This window comes from Saimiri boliviensis, chromosome 7, assembly GCF_048565385.1.
Source record: "Saimiri boliviensis isolate mSaiBol1 chromosome 7, mSaiBol1.pri, whole genome shotgun sequence".
Taxonomy (NCBI): Eukaryota; Metazoa; Chordata; class Mammalia; order Primates; family Cebidae; genus Saimiri; species Saimiri boliviensis.
Window position 1 is genome coordinate 64,804,155 of NC_133455.1, and position 17,705 is coordinate 64,821,859.

Genomic DNA, 17,705 nt, shown 5'->3' on the forward strand with positions numbered 1-17,705 from the left:
AGAAAAGCTAGTCTATATTGAGTACTTACTGGGTGCCAAACACCTTATATACAGGGGCTCACCTAATTCTCACAATCCTACCAGAACAGGAATTATCACCTCCATTTTACAGATGAGGAAGAAGTCCTAGGCTCAGAGAAGTTAAGATACTTGCTAAGCCAGAGTCCTTGTTTTTTTCTACTACACTATGCTTCTCCTGACTGTTCAGGAAATACACCTGAGCCTGTACCTGGGTCAAACGTCTAACTCACAGTCATGTTCTCAAAACGTGGTATAAAGGGTACCTTTCAGAACAGTGGGCACACGGGACACTTAAGAGCCCCCAGAGAAGAACTCAAATTCCCAAGAAGGGATGATTTCCCTGTGTTGTAAAATTGAGGTGAAATCCCCTCGTCTCCTGAGACAACTAACTAGCCCTGGCCTGCCCTGTTCATCAGAAGCAGCAGCTCAAGCACACAGAAACTAGACCAAAACAAAAGACACGAGGAAACAAATCAAAATTTTACACAGAAAGCAAGGCATGCAAGTGGGTGGTCCAGTCCCTCGTTTGACCTGGGTTCTCCCAGTGCTCCGGTGTCCTGGTTAATTAGGACACCACATGCATTTTGTGAATATTAAGTCATTAGTTTGCTAACTAAACAAACTGGCCAACCAAAGGTCAATGAGAACATGATGGACTCTGGTTCTGAGCTCTCACCAAAAATGGCCGGGCAGCTCCTACCTAAGGCAGCCTCCCATCCAATCCACCTCACCCCATCCCTTTCGCCCCAATTTCTATAGCTAACTCCTGTCAACTTGCTGGGGGTTTTCACAACCCCACCAGAATGCAGATCCCCTCCCACTCTTTTCCCCAACAGCTGGGCTCTTGTTCTCAAGGACGCTAAGTCCCAGTCTCTCCTCCTCAGCCTGTGAGATGGTCACAGCACATTAGTAATTACTGACTCACCCGATTCCCCTGAGGAGGCTGGGGGAAATGCAGAGGGCCACAGGATGTGTAGCCCACATCCCTTCGGCCCTTCGCAGAGCTAGCAGGCAGAGAGGTGCCAGAGACACCACTTCCCCTTGGAACACTGTGGACTTTCTCTGAGCCAGCTCTGGTGCCAGTGGGCTGATGTCAGGCTCTCTACCATCGGAGAAGCCAAGATCTCTAGACAGCTCCACTGTTGCCAACAGATCTAATCTTATTCCAAGGCAGATGAAACCCAATAAGGCTGCTAAGTCCACAACTTACCCCTCCTCTTGGGCAGAGGCAAAGGCAGAGTCGACCCTTCAGGCCATACCAACAATAACGCCAGAATTATTACTGCTTCTTAGATAATTCTTTGGGGAACTGACAATTATTTCACCGAGTTTCTCAAAGATTAACCCCCGGTTTACCAATGTTTTCTCTCTGCAAAACATTTTCAGCTCCAACATATTCTCTGGCTCCTTCCCAGTGATACTAGCTCAGAACCTCTCGCTTCACAGAGCCACTGACATCAACGTTCAATTCCCACACCAAAGAAGAATCCCAAAGTCAGCTGCAAAAACCTACTTATGCAGACCATTTTGAAACCTACAGAAAGACTAAAAAGCACGGGCTAAAGAACACAAACCAGTCACTAAGGCTTAACATGAAAAGGAGGGTAGGCGACGGGATGGTTTGTGTATTGTTTCACTTGGAAAAATACCCCGGTGAAATGGTTTATCCACACGTTCAGCCTTTTAGGCAAATCCACTATAACTTAGCAGGATGCCTGCAGGCCATTCTGAAAATAAGCAGAATGGCATCACTCCTTATTCCACCCCCTTCAGGAGCTGCCAGCCCCCTCCCCATCTCCCTCTCCCCCCAAACATCTGGTCTGGGCTGGGAGTGGGACCCACTCCCTGGGAAGCCTCCATGTTCGCAGGAGAGGTGGGGTCCCCACTAAGGGAAGCCTGTTGAGGAGCGAGCCGGCCGCGCTTCTGAATTCCCCCCACCCCGCGAGAGGCTCCAGACTAAGAATACTAGGGACTGGGAGTCTGGCGAGGAACAGGGGAGACGGGAGAAGGGCCGCAGAAGTGGGAAGAAGGAGGAGGCAAAAGCCTGGTTCCCGGGACGGTCCCGGGCTTGGGGAGATCTCCTCCTCCTAAGCGTCCAGGGGTGGAGGCGTCGGTCCCGAGATCCCCGACGGGGCTGTCCCGGCCAGCCAGCGGCTGCTCAGAGGTTCCCGGGAAGACATTGGAGGCCAGGATCTGTCTGGGACCCCGACTGAGGGGGTGGGCGGGACGGGGGCCCAGCACAAAGTCCCAGCCGGGGCGTCTGGACCTGAGGGGCGGTAGGCGGGGGAAGGGGCTGGGCTCAATTCTCACCAGCACCAGGGCGAACCTTTCCTCCAGCTCACAGGGCTCAGGCATCGGCATCTTGCCGGGCGGCAGCAGCAGCGGGACAGAGGGCGGCTCTCCCGGGCCCCCTTCGGCGCTCTCCAGGTTGCCCATCGCGGCGGGGCCCCCTCAGGGGCCTCAGCCCCCCCACCTTCACGCCCTGGAGCCTTGGGCTTCGCGGCTCCGACCAGGCTCCTCCCTCAGCGCCGGATCCCCAAGTCCAGACTCCTCGGCCCCGTCGGGGGCGCCGGGGGCTCCCTGGAGTCCCGCCGGCGGCGGCGCGCAGCGAGGGCGGAGGCAGCGCCGCGGACAGCCGCACCGAGGCGAGGGGAACAGAGGCGGCTGGCTCTCCCTTACACCCGCCGCCTTGCCTCGCTCGGCGCACCGCCTGGGCGCTGCCCCTCCCCGCCCCCCGCACTCTTTCCCTTCCCCCCCAACCTCGCTTCCTCCCACCCACTCCCGGCTGCAACTCGGGCTTCCCCCGCGAGCGCCGACTGCAGCCCGCGCACCGCGCGCCCCATTCATGCAGGCCCCGCCTCCCGCCCAGAGGCCTCGTGGGCGGCCCGGCCCGCTCCGCCTGCCCCGGATTGACGACCGCGCCTGCCAATCACAGCTCCTGCCGCCCTTGACGGCCTCGTGCTGGGCGCCTAGCGCACCCTGGCGGCTCCAGCGGGCATCGAGTCACTGCGGTGTCCAGAGGTAGTGAGGCGCTGGCCTGGACACCCTAGGAATGGATCTTACCCTTTTTCACAAAGAATTCATGATGTCTACAAGTAAGCAAAATATTATACAAGGCATGGCGTACAAAACTAACTACTAGAGAAGTAGAAACAAACAGGATACTCAGAAAAGGGAGAGACAGTGTCTGTTAAGAGTGGGGGTAAGGGAGATCATTTGGACCAGGCATTGAGGGATGAGGAAGCCCTTACCCGACAGAGCTAGGGGAAAAGGCTTTTTTTTTTTTTTTTTTTTTTTTGAGACGGAGTTTCGCTCTTGTTACCCAGGCTGGAGTGCAATGGCGCGATCTTGGCTCACCGCAACCTCCGCCTCCTGGGTTCAGGCAATTCTCCTGCCTCAGCCTCCTGAGTAGCTGGGATTACAGGCACGTGCCACCCTGCCCAGCTAATTTTTTGTATTTTTAGTAGAGACGGGGTTTCACCTTGTTGACCAGGATGGTCTCGATCTCTTGACCTCGTGATCCACCTGCCTCGGCCTCCCAAAGTGCTGGGATTACAGGCTTGAGCCATCGCGCCCGGCCGGAAAAGGCATTTTGGAGGAGAGAAGCGTAAACACGGTCAGAGGCTCATCTGGCTGCACAGGACAATGGAGAGGCAGAAGAACGCTGTTTTGGGCTTAGTTGGCGGGTGGGTCGTTGATGATGCAGTGGACATCTGTTGCCTAGTCGCCATCTTCTTCTAGTGATAGCATCCCATTTTCTTTTAGGAAACCGCCTCTCCTCTGTTCTCAGCCTAAATGGAGCTGAACTTTATCCCGGGCTCCAAAGGGCCCCCTGACTGGCCCTGGGCCCAGTCAGTCACAACATTTTTCTCCTCTACCTTAGACACTGTTTTGGGGATTGCCACCTGACCCAAGGCCAGACTATATGATATATCCAGGGCTTTCTCTGGAACAATCAAGAAAGAGGCACCTTCTCTGCATTTATGCTGCAAAATTGTTAGAATGTAAATCTGCAGCTGCTGGTGGCCTTCTTATCATCACCTGTAACACATCAAGCCTGATTGAGAATGAAGCCAATGCAGAAGAGAGAAAAGCCACGAGACAGGACAAAATTCTAATGACATGCCAAGAACCTGGATCTAACCATACCTGAAGTTACCACCTAGATTTTTCATTCATTTATTCAATAAACATTTATTTTAAAAAGCTTATTCTTCCCAGCACTTTGGGAGGCCAAGGTGGGTGGATCACCTGAGGTCAGGAGTGCGAGACCAGCCTGACCAACATAGAGAAACCCCGTCTCTACTAAAAATACAAAATTAGCCTGGCGTGGTGGCGCATGCCTATAATTCCAGCTACTCAGGAGGCTGAGGCAGGAGAATTGCTTGAGGCAGGAGAATCGTTTGAACTCAGGTGGTGGAGGTTGCCGTGAGCCGGGATCTCACCATTGCACTCCAGCCTGGGCAACAAGAGCAAGACTCCATCTCAAAAAAAAAAAAAAAAAGCTTATTCTATGCCAGATACTATTCTGGGCATTGAAGATACATCCCTGAACAAACGGGATATACATTGTGTTTTCTTGGAATCCACAATCTGTGTAGAAGGAGAGGTAGACAATAAGACAATAAACTAAATGGATAAAATGTATAGATGATAGTGATCAATGTTAATCAAAATAAAACTGAAAGGGGATAGAGATGGAAGAGGCATTAAGATTTTAAATAGAATTGCTTACTTAAAAAGCTGAGGCAGGAGGATTAATTGAACCTAGGAGGTTGAGGCTGTAGGGAGCATGTTCATGCCACTCCACTCTAGCCTGGATGACAGAGTGAGACTGTCTCAACAAACAAATAAACAAACAAACAAAGCTGCTGCTTGTCATAGGCATGATGGCTTCGAGGTTAGTTTTCAGAGCTGGAACACTAGCTGCCTAGGCCCTGAGGGCTTACAGTCCCAAAGGGGTGGTTGCAGTGTGCTTCATGGCATCTGGAGGTGGTAAACCTACTGATGACAAGCAGATGACTGGGCTGGAGAGGGAGCTCATGATAGCCATGTATGGCACTGAACCCATACACTATACTATTCTACCAAAGGCAGCTTCAGGCACCAGGGAAAACCCTAACAGCTCCTTCTATCACCCAGAGAATAATGAGCTGCATCTGTGAAGCGGACAATGGTGCTGTCAACTGGTTCTGACTGTGCAAAGGCAAGACCCAGTGATGCCTTAACTGTGAACCTATTACAAGCTGATGCCCCACCAGTTGGCCCAGTGAGCCCTGGCACTAATTACTCAAAATGGGCTGTAAAGTGTCTTCTTTCCAATAAGGACTAGACATTGCATTGGCTCCTTCTTCCTCTCCCTCATAATGAAGATTTTAAATAGGATGATCAAGGAAGGACTCACTAATAAGATAACATTTGGGTAAAGATCTGAAGGATGTAAGGAAATAAGCTATGTGAATATCTAGGAAAGAATTATCCAGACAAAGGGAATGGCAAGTGCATACTATGCCTGATGTATTGGAAGAACAGCAAAGAGGTCAGTATGGCTGCAGTGCAGTGAGCAAGGAAAAGAGTCATGAAAGATGAACTCAGAAAGGTAACCAGAAGCCATATTGTGTAGGATATTGTAGGCTATTGTGTGAGGACTTTGGTTTTCTCTGAGTAGGGATAGGTGGACATTGGAGGATTTTGAGCAGAGGACTGATAGGACCTAACATGTTTTATAACAGAATCACTCTGGCTGTTGCACTGAAAACAAACCAAATAGAAGTATATACATCCTAGCTACTCAGGAGGCTGAGGCAAGAGAATCACTTGAACCCAGGAAGTGGAGGTTGCAGTGAGCTGGATCATGCCATTCCAGCCTGAGCAACAAGAGCAAAACTCTGTCTCAAAAAAAAAAAAACCTTGTGCTAAGCTGAGAAGTTTGTCTTTTTTTTCTAGTAGCTGTGACTACAGGTGTGTGCCATCATGCCCAGATAATTTTTGTATTTTTTTTGTAGAGATGGGGTTTTGCCATGCTGCCCAGGCTGGTCTTGAGCTCCTGGGCTCAAATAATCCTCCTGCCTCAGCCTCCCAAAGTGTTAGGATTATAGGCACAAGCCACCATGCCTGGTTGAGTTTGTCCTTTATTTTGTAGATGGTACTGTGTCCTAGACAGTTGTTTTTTGTTTGTTTTTGAGAGTCTTGCTCTGTCACTCAGGCTAGAGTGCAGTGGTATGATCTCAGCTCACTGCAACCTCCACCTCCCATGTTCAAGCAATTCCCCTGCCTCAGCCTCCCAAGTAACTGAAATTACAGGTGCCTACCACCATGCCCAGCTAATTTTTTGTACTTTTTTTTTTTTTTTTTTTTTTTTTGAGACGGAGTTTCGCTCTTGTTACCCAGGCTGGAGTGCAATGGCGCGATCTCGGCTCACCGCAACCTCTGCCTCCTGGGTTCAGGCAATTCTCCTGCCTCAGCCTCCTGAGTAGCTGGGATTACAGGCATGCGCCACCATGCCCAGCTAATTTTTTGTATTTTTAGTAGAGATGGGGTTTCACCATGTTGACCAGGATGGTCTCGATCTCTTGACTTCGTGATCACCTGCCTCGGCCTCCCAAAGTGCTGGGATTACAGGCGTGAGCCACCGCGCCCGGCCAATTTTTTGTACTTTTAGTAGAGATGGTGTTTCACCATGTTGGCCAGGCTGGTCTTGAACTCCTGACCTCATGATCCACCTGCCTTGGCCTTCCAAAGTGCTGGGATTATAGGCGTGAGCCACCTCACCTGTTCCCTAGACAGTTTTTAAGTAAGCTCTGTGGAAAGATTCCTTTAGGAGCATTTGAAAATAGAGAGGGTCTTCAGAAATGACACAGAGAAGATAGAAGTTTGAACCAAACTAGAGCGGGGGATGAACAGAAGTTGGGGAAGGAGATATATCTGAGATACAATCAACCATACTTCATTGCTTATTACATAATAATGCTGACTAGTGGGGCTGGGCAAGGTGGCTCATGCCTGTAATCCCAGCATTTTGAGAGGCCGAGACAGGCAGATTGCTTGAGGCCAGGAATTTGAGACCAGCCTGGTCAACATGGTGAAACTCCATCTCTACTAAAAATAAAAAAATTAGCCAGATATGGTGGCATGTACCTGTAATCCCAGCTACTCGGGAGGCTGAGGCAGGAGAATCACTTGAACCCAAGAGGCAAAGGTTGCAGTGAGCTAAGATTGTGCCATTGCACTCCAGCCTGGGCAATAGAGTGAGACTCAGTCTCAAAAAAAAAAAAAAAAAAGTAACTGGTATTATTATAGTGTTTTACAATTTTCAATTTTTTTTCACATCCATTATCTAATTAGATCTTTACAACACTATAAGAGGGAGATACTATCATTATCCTCATAGATGAGAAAGCAGATTTAAAAAAATTAAGTCATATGAAAAAGACCACGTAGTGAGTAAACGGTATCCCTTGCTCTGAACCCAGGCTTTGTTTCAGAATCCCATGCCATCTGATTCTTATAAGTAAAGAAGACTGAATTGTTTAGGCCAGCATAAGGATGCCCTACGTTTAGCCTCTAGGGAAGCCCAGAATCTCTCTTAAGTCAACTGCTTCACCCTCCTTACTGACAGTGCTTTCAAACTCCAGCCTCCACTCCTGTCCTACCCATCAAAGAAGCTTCTATGTTGTCCCTACCTCCTGGCGCAGCTCCTAGTCTTTAGAAACACACACCTTCAGCTAGGTATGGTGGCTTACATCTCCCAGAACTTTGGGAGGCTGAGGTGGGTGGATCATGAGGTCAGGAGATCCAGACGATCCTGGCCAACACGGTGAAACCGCATTGCTATTAAAAACACAAAAAATAAGCTGGGCGTGGTGGCGCGCGCCTGTATTCCCAGCTACATGGGAGGCTGAGACAGGAGAATTGCTTCAACCCGGGAGGCAGAGGTTGGTTGCAGTGATCCGAGATTGCACCATTGCACTCAAGCCTGGTGACAGAGCGAGACTCCATCTCAAAAAAAAAATGGAAACACACAACTCCTCTTCCCATCTCTTTCCTAGGAAGGTTGGGACATGCTTGTTGAACGAAGGAATGCCTTCCCACAGTCCCATTCTTCCCATGTGATAGAAGATGCTTTATTCTCTGTGGCACAGGCTGGAGTGCAGTGGCATGATCTTGGCTTACTGCAACCTCCACTTCTGAAGTTCAAGCGATTCTTGTGCCTCAGCCTCCTGAGTAGCTAGGATTACAGGCACACGCCAACCAGGCCTGACTAATTTTTGTATTTGTTTTTATAGAGATGGAGTTTCATCATCTTGACCAGCCTGGTCTCCAAGCCCTGGCCTCAAGTGATCCGCCTGCCTCAACCTCCCAAAGTGCTGGGATTATAAGAATGAGCCACTGTACCCAGCTAAAGATGTTGGATTCTTTATAATTCCTTCCAGATACATCCTGACTGCATGTATCACTCAGGATAGTGGGAGGGGGTTCTGTGCAGAAAACAGAAACCCCTGCAACTTTCTTAAGGATACAAGAAATTAAGCACTTACAGAATCCTTCAGAAAGTCTAGAGGAGCTAGCTCTGGGTTGAAACTCCAAGAATTACCACCAGAACATAGTAAAAGTGCTCCAACAGGGAAGCTGCTACCTCTGCTACCATCAGGGAGGGTGAAGCACCTGAAAGTTTCCATTAACAGGGCTTAAGAATAAGTGGCTGCATCTGTGATCTAGGGAGCCGGCAGATATATCAGGACATTGCCAGTACTACACTCTGATGCAACCACCTCTCAATATTTGCAAAGCTAGAGACCTCAGTATCACTGTTATAGAAATATGTCACATCTCTACAACCTTGCTTGCCAGGACAAACAGTTAAAGTAGCAGGGTGATAGCCTTTGTCTCACTTCTGCATCCCATTATATATATTTTTTGAGACAGGGCCTCACTCACTCTGTCATCCAGGCTGGAGTGCAATGGCACAATCACAGCTCACTACAGCTTTGAACTCCTGGGCTTAAGCGATACTCCCACCTCAGCCTTCCAAGTAGTTGGGACTACAGACATGTACTACCATGCTGGCTAATTAAAAAAATATTTTTTTGGTAGATATGGGGTCCCACTGTGTTGCTTAGGCTGGTTTCAAATTCCTGGGCTCAAGCAACCATCCTGCCTCAGCCTCCCAAAGTTCTAGAATTACAAGTATGAGCCCGGCCTCACTTCTGCATTCAAAATCTCACCCAAGTACATGTGATCGTCTGCAGGGAATTCTGAAACATATAATCCTTAGCTTTTTAGCCTCTTCAGGAAAGTATGCTAAAAGGAGATGAAAATAGATGCTGAATGCTAATCAATCATATCCACCACATTCCTTGTCTGAAAATCCACCCAACTGTCTTATCATCTACGACTGAATCTCTTCCTCTACATCTACACCCCTTGCTCAGTACCTTCCCCTGTGGCTGGTTTAGTCTCTGATACTTGCCCTTAGTGAGCTCCTTCAGGCTACAGTTTGATCTTTTCTGCAATGTGGGTTAGGCAAAATGTCTTAGCTATGATTCCAAAAGCACAATCCATAAAAGAGCAATTGATATATTGGACTCCATCAAAATTAAAAACTAATGCTCGTTGAAAAGTACTGTTAGGAGAACGAAAAACAAACCACAAGCTAGGAGCTGCGAGGAAATATTGCAAGTCACCTATCTCACAAAGGATTTATATCCAGAGTATATAATGAACTCTCAAAACTTGGCTGGGCGCAATGGCTCACACCTGTAATCCCAGCACTTTGGGCTACGGCAGGCGAATCACTTGATGTCAGGAGTTCGAGACCAGCCTGGCCAACATGGTAAAACCCTGTCTGTACTAAAAACTACAAAAATTAGCTGGGAGTGGTGGTGCACGCTGGTAATCCCAGCTACTCGGGAGACTGAGGCAGGAGAATCACTTGAACCCAGGAAGTGGAGGTTGCAATGAGCCAAGATTGCGGCAGTGCACTCCAACCTGGGTGACAGAGTGAGACTCCATCTCAAGAAAAAGAAAAATAAAAGAAAGAAAACAAACACCTAACACAATGGCAGCAAGTATTAATCAGCCTCTGGAAAAAAAAAAAAAGGAAAGGAAAGGAAGGAAGGAGGAAGGAAGGAAAGAAGGAAGGAAACAGCTCAATAAAAAATAGGTTAAAAAAAAAAAAGCCAGTCACCGTGGCTTATGCCTATAATCTTGATATTCTGGGAGGCCAAAGCTGGATAATTGCTTGAATTCAGGAGTTGAGGACCAGTGTGGGCAACATAGTGGGATCCCATCTCTACAAAAAATTAAAAATAAAAATGTTAGTCGGGTCCATGGCACACACCTGTTAGTCCCAGCTACTCGGGAGGCTAAAGTGAGAGAGGATCATTTGACTCCAGGAGTTCGAAACTGCAGTGAGCCATGATTGTACCACTTTTCTCTAGACTGGGCAACAAAGTGAGACTTAGTCTCAAAAAATGATAGCAATTTTTCAAAAATTAAGAATAAATTTTAAAAATATAGGGCCAGGCACAGTGGCTCACATCTGTAATCCCAGCACTCTGGGAGGCCAGGAGGCTGAGGCAGGCAAATTACTTGAGCCCAGGAGTTCTAGACCAGCCTGCACAAAATGGCAAAACTTCATCTCTACAAAAAATACAAATTAACTAGTAGCACATATATACAGTCCCAGCTACTCAGGAGGCTGAGGTAGGAGGATCACTTGAGCTTGAGACGTCAAGTCTGCAGTGAGCTGTGATCATGCTATTGTACTCTAGCCTGGCAAGAGTGAGAGTGTCTCAAAAAAAGTGTGTGTGTGTGTGAGAAGAGAGAGAGAATGAGAGAGAGAGAGATGGCTTGGATTTCCATGTGTTTCATTTCTGTTAGCTGCTTTTTCTCATAACCATTGAGCAGAACAAGATCAGTGCATTTTAAATGAAAAGGAAGGATCAGAAAAAGGGTTATAAAAGTAGACAAGGAAAGGTGTGAGGTATTGGCAGGGGCAGTGGCTCACACATGTAATCCCAACACTTTAGGGGGGCCAAGACTGGATCACTTGAGTCCAGAAGTTCAAGACCAGCCTAGGCAACATTGCAAGACCCTGTCCCTACAAAAAAAAAAAAAAAAAAAAAAAAAAAAAAAAAAAAAGAATTAGCCAGGTACAGTGGCATGAACCTGTAGTCCCAGCTACTCAGGAGGCTGACATGGGAGATCACTTGAGCCCAGGAGGTTGAGTCTGCAGTGAGCCATTATTGTGCCACTGCACTCCAGACTAGGTGGCAGAGCAAGACCCTATCTCAAAAAGAAAAGAAAAAAAGGCCAAGTGTGGTGGGTCACACCTATAATCCCAGCACTTTGGAGGCCGAGGTGAGCAGATCACTTGAGGTCAGGAGTTCAAGACCAGCATAGCCAACATGGTGAAACCTAGTCTCTATTAAAAATGCAAAAATTAGCCAGGTATGGTGGTGCTCACCTGTGGTCCCAGCTACTTTGGAGGCTGAGGCAGGAGAATCGCTTTAACCTGGGAGGCAGTGGTTGCAGTGAGCTGAGATCATGCCACTGCACTCCAGCCTAGGTGAAAGAGCGAGACTCCATCTCTAAATAAATAAATAAATAAATAAATAAATTAGGCCGGGCGCGGTGGTTCAAGCCTGTAATTTCAACATGGTGAAACCCCATCTCTACTAAAAATACAAAAAATTAGCTGGGCATGGTGGCGCGTGCCTGTAATCCCAGCTACTCAGGAGGCTGAGGCAGGAGAATTGCCTGAACCCAGGAGGCGGAGGCTGCGGTGAGCCGAGATCGTGCCATTGCACTCCAGCCTGGGTAACAAGAGCGAAGCTCCATCTCAAAATAAATAAATAAATAAATAAAAATAAAAAAATTAGACAAGAACCCCATCTCAAAATAAATAAATAAATAAATAAAAATAAAAAAATTAGACAAGAACCCCAAGGTCATTTCCCAAGTTGCTTCTACCTATTCTCCTCTCCATCCTTGCCCTAGGCTGAGGGATTTAATCTGCTTTTTATTTCTCACTCTACACATCCCCTTCCTAACTTTGGGAAAGCAGATCTGTGGCTATTTTCCTACCTTCCTCCCCACCACCTTCTTACTCTACCCACAGCCCTTAAGTCAAGTCCAACTGCCATTTTCCTTTAAAGGTTTTATTTATTTGTTATAAACCACAAAACTTTACAAAGTTACACTTACCAGTACATGCTAATTGTACCATGAGAGGCAGCATAGCATAATGATTAAGAGCATGGGCTCCAGAACAGTCACTAGAGCTCAAATTCAAGCTCTCTGAGCTTGGATAAACTGAATGATCCTTTTTCTCATCTGTAATGTAGTCATTGTTCCTACCTCCCAGGGCAATTGCAAAGATTAAATGAATTAATACATTATAAAACATCGTGAATACCATCTAGCATCTAATAACCAGAAAATACTGTGAAGAAAACCCTTACAAATAGAGCTGAGGAAGACCTTAAAGGGAGGGTTCTCAGCCAGGAGAGGTGGCTTACGCCTGTAATCCCAGCACTTTGGGAGGCTGAGGCGGGCCAATCACGAGGTCAGCAGTTTAAGACCAGACTGGCCAACATGGTGAAACCCTGGCTTTAATAAAAATACAAAGTAGCCGGGTGTGGTGGTGGGCTCCTGTAATCCCAGCTACACAGGAGGCTGAGGCAAGGAGAATCACTTGAACCTGGGAGGTGGAGGTTGCAGTGAGCCAAGATTGCGCCACTGCACTCCAGCCTGGGTGACAGAGCAAGACTGTCTCAAAACAAAAAAGATTAGCCAGGCATGGTGGTGTGCGCCTGTAATCTCAGCTACTCAGGAGGCTGAGGGAGGAGAATCACTTAAACCCTAGAGGGGGACGGTGCAGTGAAGTGAGCTGAGATCATGCCACTGCACTCTAGCCTGAGTGACAGAGCGAGACTGTGTTTCAAAAAACAAAAAACAAAAAACACCACTCAGGACATGAATAGACAATTCTCAAAAGAAGATGTACAAAGGGCCAACAAACACATAAAAAATGCTCAACATCATTATTAGGGAAATGCAAATCAAAACCACCAATTATCAGGGAAATACAATACCACCTTACTCCTGCAAGAATGGTCATAATAATAAAATTAAAATAGATGTTGGCATGGATGTGGTAAAATGGAAACATTTTTACACTGTTGGTCAAATACAACCACTATGGAAAGCAGCGTGGAGAGTCCTTAAAGAGCTAAAAGTAGATCTATCATTTGATCCAGCAAACGCACTCCTGGGTGTCTACCCAGATGAAAAGAAGGCATTATATGAAAAAGTTACTCGCACAGGCATGTTTATGGCAGCACGATTTGCAATTTCAAAAATATGGAACCAGCCCAAATGCCCATTGATTAATGAGTGGAAAAAGAAAATATGGTATATATATATACCATGGAATACTACTCAGTCATAAAAAGGAACTCAATAATGGCATTTGCAGCAACCTGGATGGTATTGGAGACCATTATTCTAAGTGAAGTAACTCAGGAATGGAAAACCAAACATTGTTATATTCTCACTTATAAGTAGGAGCTACGCTTTGAGGACACAAAGGTGGAAGAATGATACAATGGGTACAGCCGTACACTGCTTGGATGATGGGTGCACCAAAATCTCCAAAGTCACTACTAAAGAACTTACTCATGTAACCAAATACCACCTGTTCCCCCAAAACCTATTAAAATTAAAAATAAATAGAATTTTTTAAAAAGAGAGAACACTAGCCGGGCACGGTGGCTCAAGCCTGTAATCCCAGCACTTTGGGAGGCCGAGGCGGGTGGATCACGAGGTCGAGAGATCGAGACCATCCTGGTCAACATGTGAAACCCCGTCTCTATTAAAAATACAAAAAAACTAGCTGGGCGTGGTGGCGCGTGCCTGTAATCCCAGCTACTCAGGAGGCTGAGGCAGGAGAATTGCCTGAACCCAGGAGGCAGAGGTTGCGGTGAGCCGAGATCGCGCCATCGCACTCCAGCCTGGGTAACAAGAGCGAAAACTCCGTCTCAAAAAAATAAAAATAAAAATAAAAAATAAAAAAAAAAGAGAGAACACTGTTTCAATATCTGTACTACTCCCAAACTTGGTAGCATAAAACAATAACCATTTTATTTGGCTCATATATTCTATGCGACAGGAATTTGGACTGGGCACAGCAGGGTGTCAGCTGGAAAAGACTCAAATGACTGGACTCATCTGGAGTCTCCTTCATTCATATGTGTAGCATCTGAGCTAGGATGACTCAAAAGCTGGGCTTAGTTGAGACTGTAGATCACAGCACCTAAAGATGGCCTCTTCAGGTGGCTTGGGCTCACAAGATGGTGGCTGGGTTCTAAGAGGAAGTGTCCCAAGAGCAAGTCTGAATAGGTTTTCATGAAACCACCATGGAAGTCATATTACATCACTTATTCTGTAGTCTCTTCATTGAAACAGCCACACATTGCCCACATTTAAGGGGAGAGGATATAGTCTCAACTTCTTGATGAAATCTAAAAGATCATGTTTAAAAAATTGAAGACCATGTTTAAAAAAACATCTCAAATGTGGCTTCTAATTCTACTGCTGAGACAGTAACAAGGACGGGGAACAATTGAGATACAGCATTTTGTATGCAGAGTCAAAAGATGTTTATTATCTTTAGGACATTGTTTAGAAATTTGCTCTACTATTTAATTTGTGATAAATGATTAGTAAACGTTTATCAGTGTAAATAAAACTCATAGAATGACAAAAAAAATACCTCAAAGTTTTAATTTCTGGAAATATGCGTTCCCCCATTTAGGGGAAGCATTGGCCTTTTTAAGTCTTTTACTTTTTCCATCTGATAGAAGCATGGGTATGAAAAATTGCAGCTGATGGCAACTCCATCCTTCTAGGTGCTCAAGTAGTGGCTGTAAATATGTCCTTAAATTCTTTGATATCCTAAAAGGTGTAGTCTAATTTCCTTCCCTTTGAATGTAGACAAAACTCAGTAATGGAAACAGGGACACTCTTACAGTGTGTGGATCCCAAGGCAAAAAATTTGTTATGAGATCATCTATATAAATGATTTGATTTAAAATGTGTTATATTCTTAGATATGACACATAAAGCTCAAGCAACAAAGATTTTATCAAGCAACCAAAGAAAATGGATACATTGAATTTCATCAACATTAAAAATGTTCTTGCTTCAAAGAATCATTAAGGATTTAAAAACAGCCCATGGAGGCCAGGTGCGGCGGCTCACTCCTGTAATCCCAGCACTTTGGGAGGCCAAGGCGGGTGGATCAGGAGGTCAGGAGTTCGAGACCAGCCTGACCAACATGGTGAAACCCTGTCTCCACTACAAATACAAAAATTAGCTGGGCATGGTGGTACACGCCTATAATCCCAGCTACTTAGGAGGCTGAGAGCAGGAGAATCGCTTGAACCTGGGAGGCAGAGGTTGCAGTGAGCCGAGATTGTGCGCCACTGCACTCCAGCCTGGATGACAGAGTGAGACTCCGTCTCAAAAACAAACAAACAAAAAAACAGCCCATGGAATGGGAGAAAATATTTGCAAGCTATATATCTGGTAAGTATGTAGAATATATAAAGAACTCTTAACATCTCAACAATAAAAAGACAACCCAAGTAAAAAAAATGGACAAAAGTCTTGACATTTCTCCAAGGATATACGATGGCCAATAAGATATTCAACATCATTAGTCATTGAGGAAATGGAAAGCAAGAACAGAGAAATAATCACTTCATATCTAATAGCTATAAACAAAACCATCAGTAATAAGAAATGTTGGCAAGGATGTAGAGAAATTAGTGACCACAGAAACTGCTAGTGAGAATATAAAATGGTACAGCCACTTTGAAAAACAGGTTGGCCAATTCCTTAAAAAGTTAAATCTAAAGTTACCATATGGCTGGGCGCACTGGCTCATGCCTGTAATCCCAGCATTTTGGGAGGCCAAGGTGGGCATATCGCCTGGGAGTTTTGAGACCAGACTGGACAACATGGTGAAACCCCATCTCTACTGAAAGTACAAAAAATTAGCCAAGCACGGTAGCGGGCTTCTATAATCCCAGCTAAGCTACTTGGGAGGCTGAGGCAGGAGAATTGCTTCTACCAGGGAGGCAGAGGTTGCAGTGAACCAAGATCACAACACTGCACTCCAGCCTTGGCAACAGAGTGAGACTCTGTCTCAAAAACAAAATAAAATCAAGTTACCATATGATCCAGTAACTCTACTCCTAGGTATATATCCAAGATCAGTGAAAGCGTATGTCCACACAAAAACTTGTACATGAATGCTTATAGCAGCATTATGCTTAACAGCCAACGTGCAAACAATCCAAATGTTCATCACTGGACATTTAATGTGAATGGATAAACAAAATGTAGTATAGTCATAAAATGGAATATGATTCAGCCATAAAAAGGAATGAAGTGGGCTGGACGCAGTGGCTGATGCCTGTAATCCCAACACTTTGGGAAGCTGAGGTGGGTGTATCATCTCAGGTCAGGAGTTCGAGACCAGCCTGGCCAACATGGTGAAACTCCGTCTCTACTAAAAAAAATACAATTACCTGGGTGTGGTGGTGCATGCCTGTAATCCCAGCTACTCGGGAGGCTGAGGGAGGAGAATCACTTGAACCTGGGAGGCGGAAGTTGCAGTGAGCCGAGATCGTGCCACTGCACTCCAGTGTGGGCAACAAGAGTGAAACTCTGTCTCAAAAAACAAATAAATAAAGGAATGAAGTACTGATACATGCTACAATGTGGATGAACTTTAAAATATTATGCTAAGTTAAAGAAGTCAGATACCAAAGGCTACATATGATTCTGATTATATGACTTGTCTAGGATAGGCAAATCTAGAGACAGTAAATTAGTAATTGTTGGGGTCACAGAGAAAGAGAGAAGGAAATTAACCCTGCTAATGACTGGAGAGGATTTTTTTTTGAGGGTAATAAAAATGTTTTGGGGCTGGACATGGTGGCTCATGCCTGTAATCCCAGAACTTGGGGAGATCAAGGCAGGATTGATTGAGCCCAGGGGTTGGAGATCAGCCTAGGCAACATAGTGAGATGCTGTCTCTACATTTATTTTTTTTTAATTAGCCAGGTGTGGTGGTACACAACTGTAGTCCCAGCCACTTGGGAGGCTGAGGTGGGATGATCGCTTGAGCCCAGGATGTCAAGGCTACAGTAAGCCATGATTCTGCCATTGTACTCTAACCTGGGGAATAGAGTGAGTCCCGGTCTCAACAAGAAAAAAAATATTTTAATGTAAAAAAAAAATCTTTGCAGAATGAGTGCATTCATTTGCCTTTTTTCCAATTATGCATCCTTAAATTCCAAAGCTTGGCTGCACATCTGAAACAACTGCACCTACCACTACCACAAACAACCTAGAGCAAAGGTGGCGGGGAGGCGGGGGGGCGCAGAGAGGACTGGATAAAGAACTGGCGTCTACATATTTGACAGAGAAAATTCTCAACATCTGTGGCATATAGGGGCTACAGAGTGGGAGGTCTAAGTGGGGGGCTTTGTCTGTTTTCATCCCTAGGGCACAAACTAAATTGTGTCCCACTTCCAGCCCCCACTAGCAAACCAGGCAATATCACAAGCTCCATGACCAGCAGTACTCTTGAATTTAACACAAACACCAGG

The 17,705-nt window shown here is 46.0% G+C and overlaps 1 protein-coding gene across 7 annotated transcripts in view; it reads right to left on the bottom strand.

The window, feature by feature from the left end:
• The window catches only part of FMNL3 (formin like 3), a 65,428-nt gene extending 62,605 nt beyond the window's left edge, over positions 1–2,823 (bottom strand). For 2 of the 7 annotated variants that reach the window (XM_010349787.3, XM_010349786.2), the window contains exon 1: positions 2,332–2,823. In XM_010349787.3, coding sequence (XP_010348089.1) covers positions 2,332–2,457 — 126 coding nt within the window. In that variant the 5' untranslated portion in view covers positions 2,458–2,823. Of the gene's footprint in view, positions 1–946; positions 1,765–2,331 lie in introns of those variants that run through there. The other 5 variants (XM_010349783.3, XM_010349781.2, XM_010349782.2 and 2 more) reach the window with 4 other exon arrangements.
• Between the last annotated feature and the right edge of the window lie 14,882 nt (positions 2,824–17,705).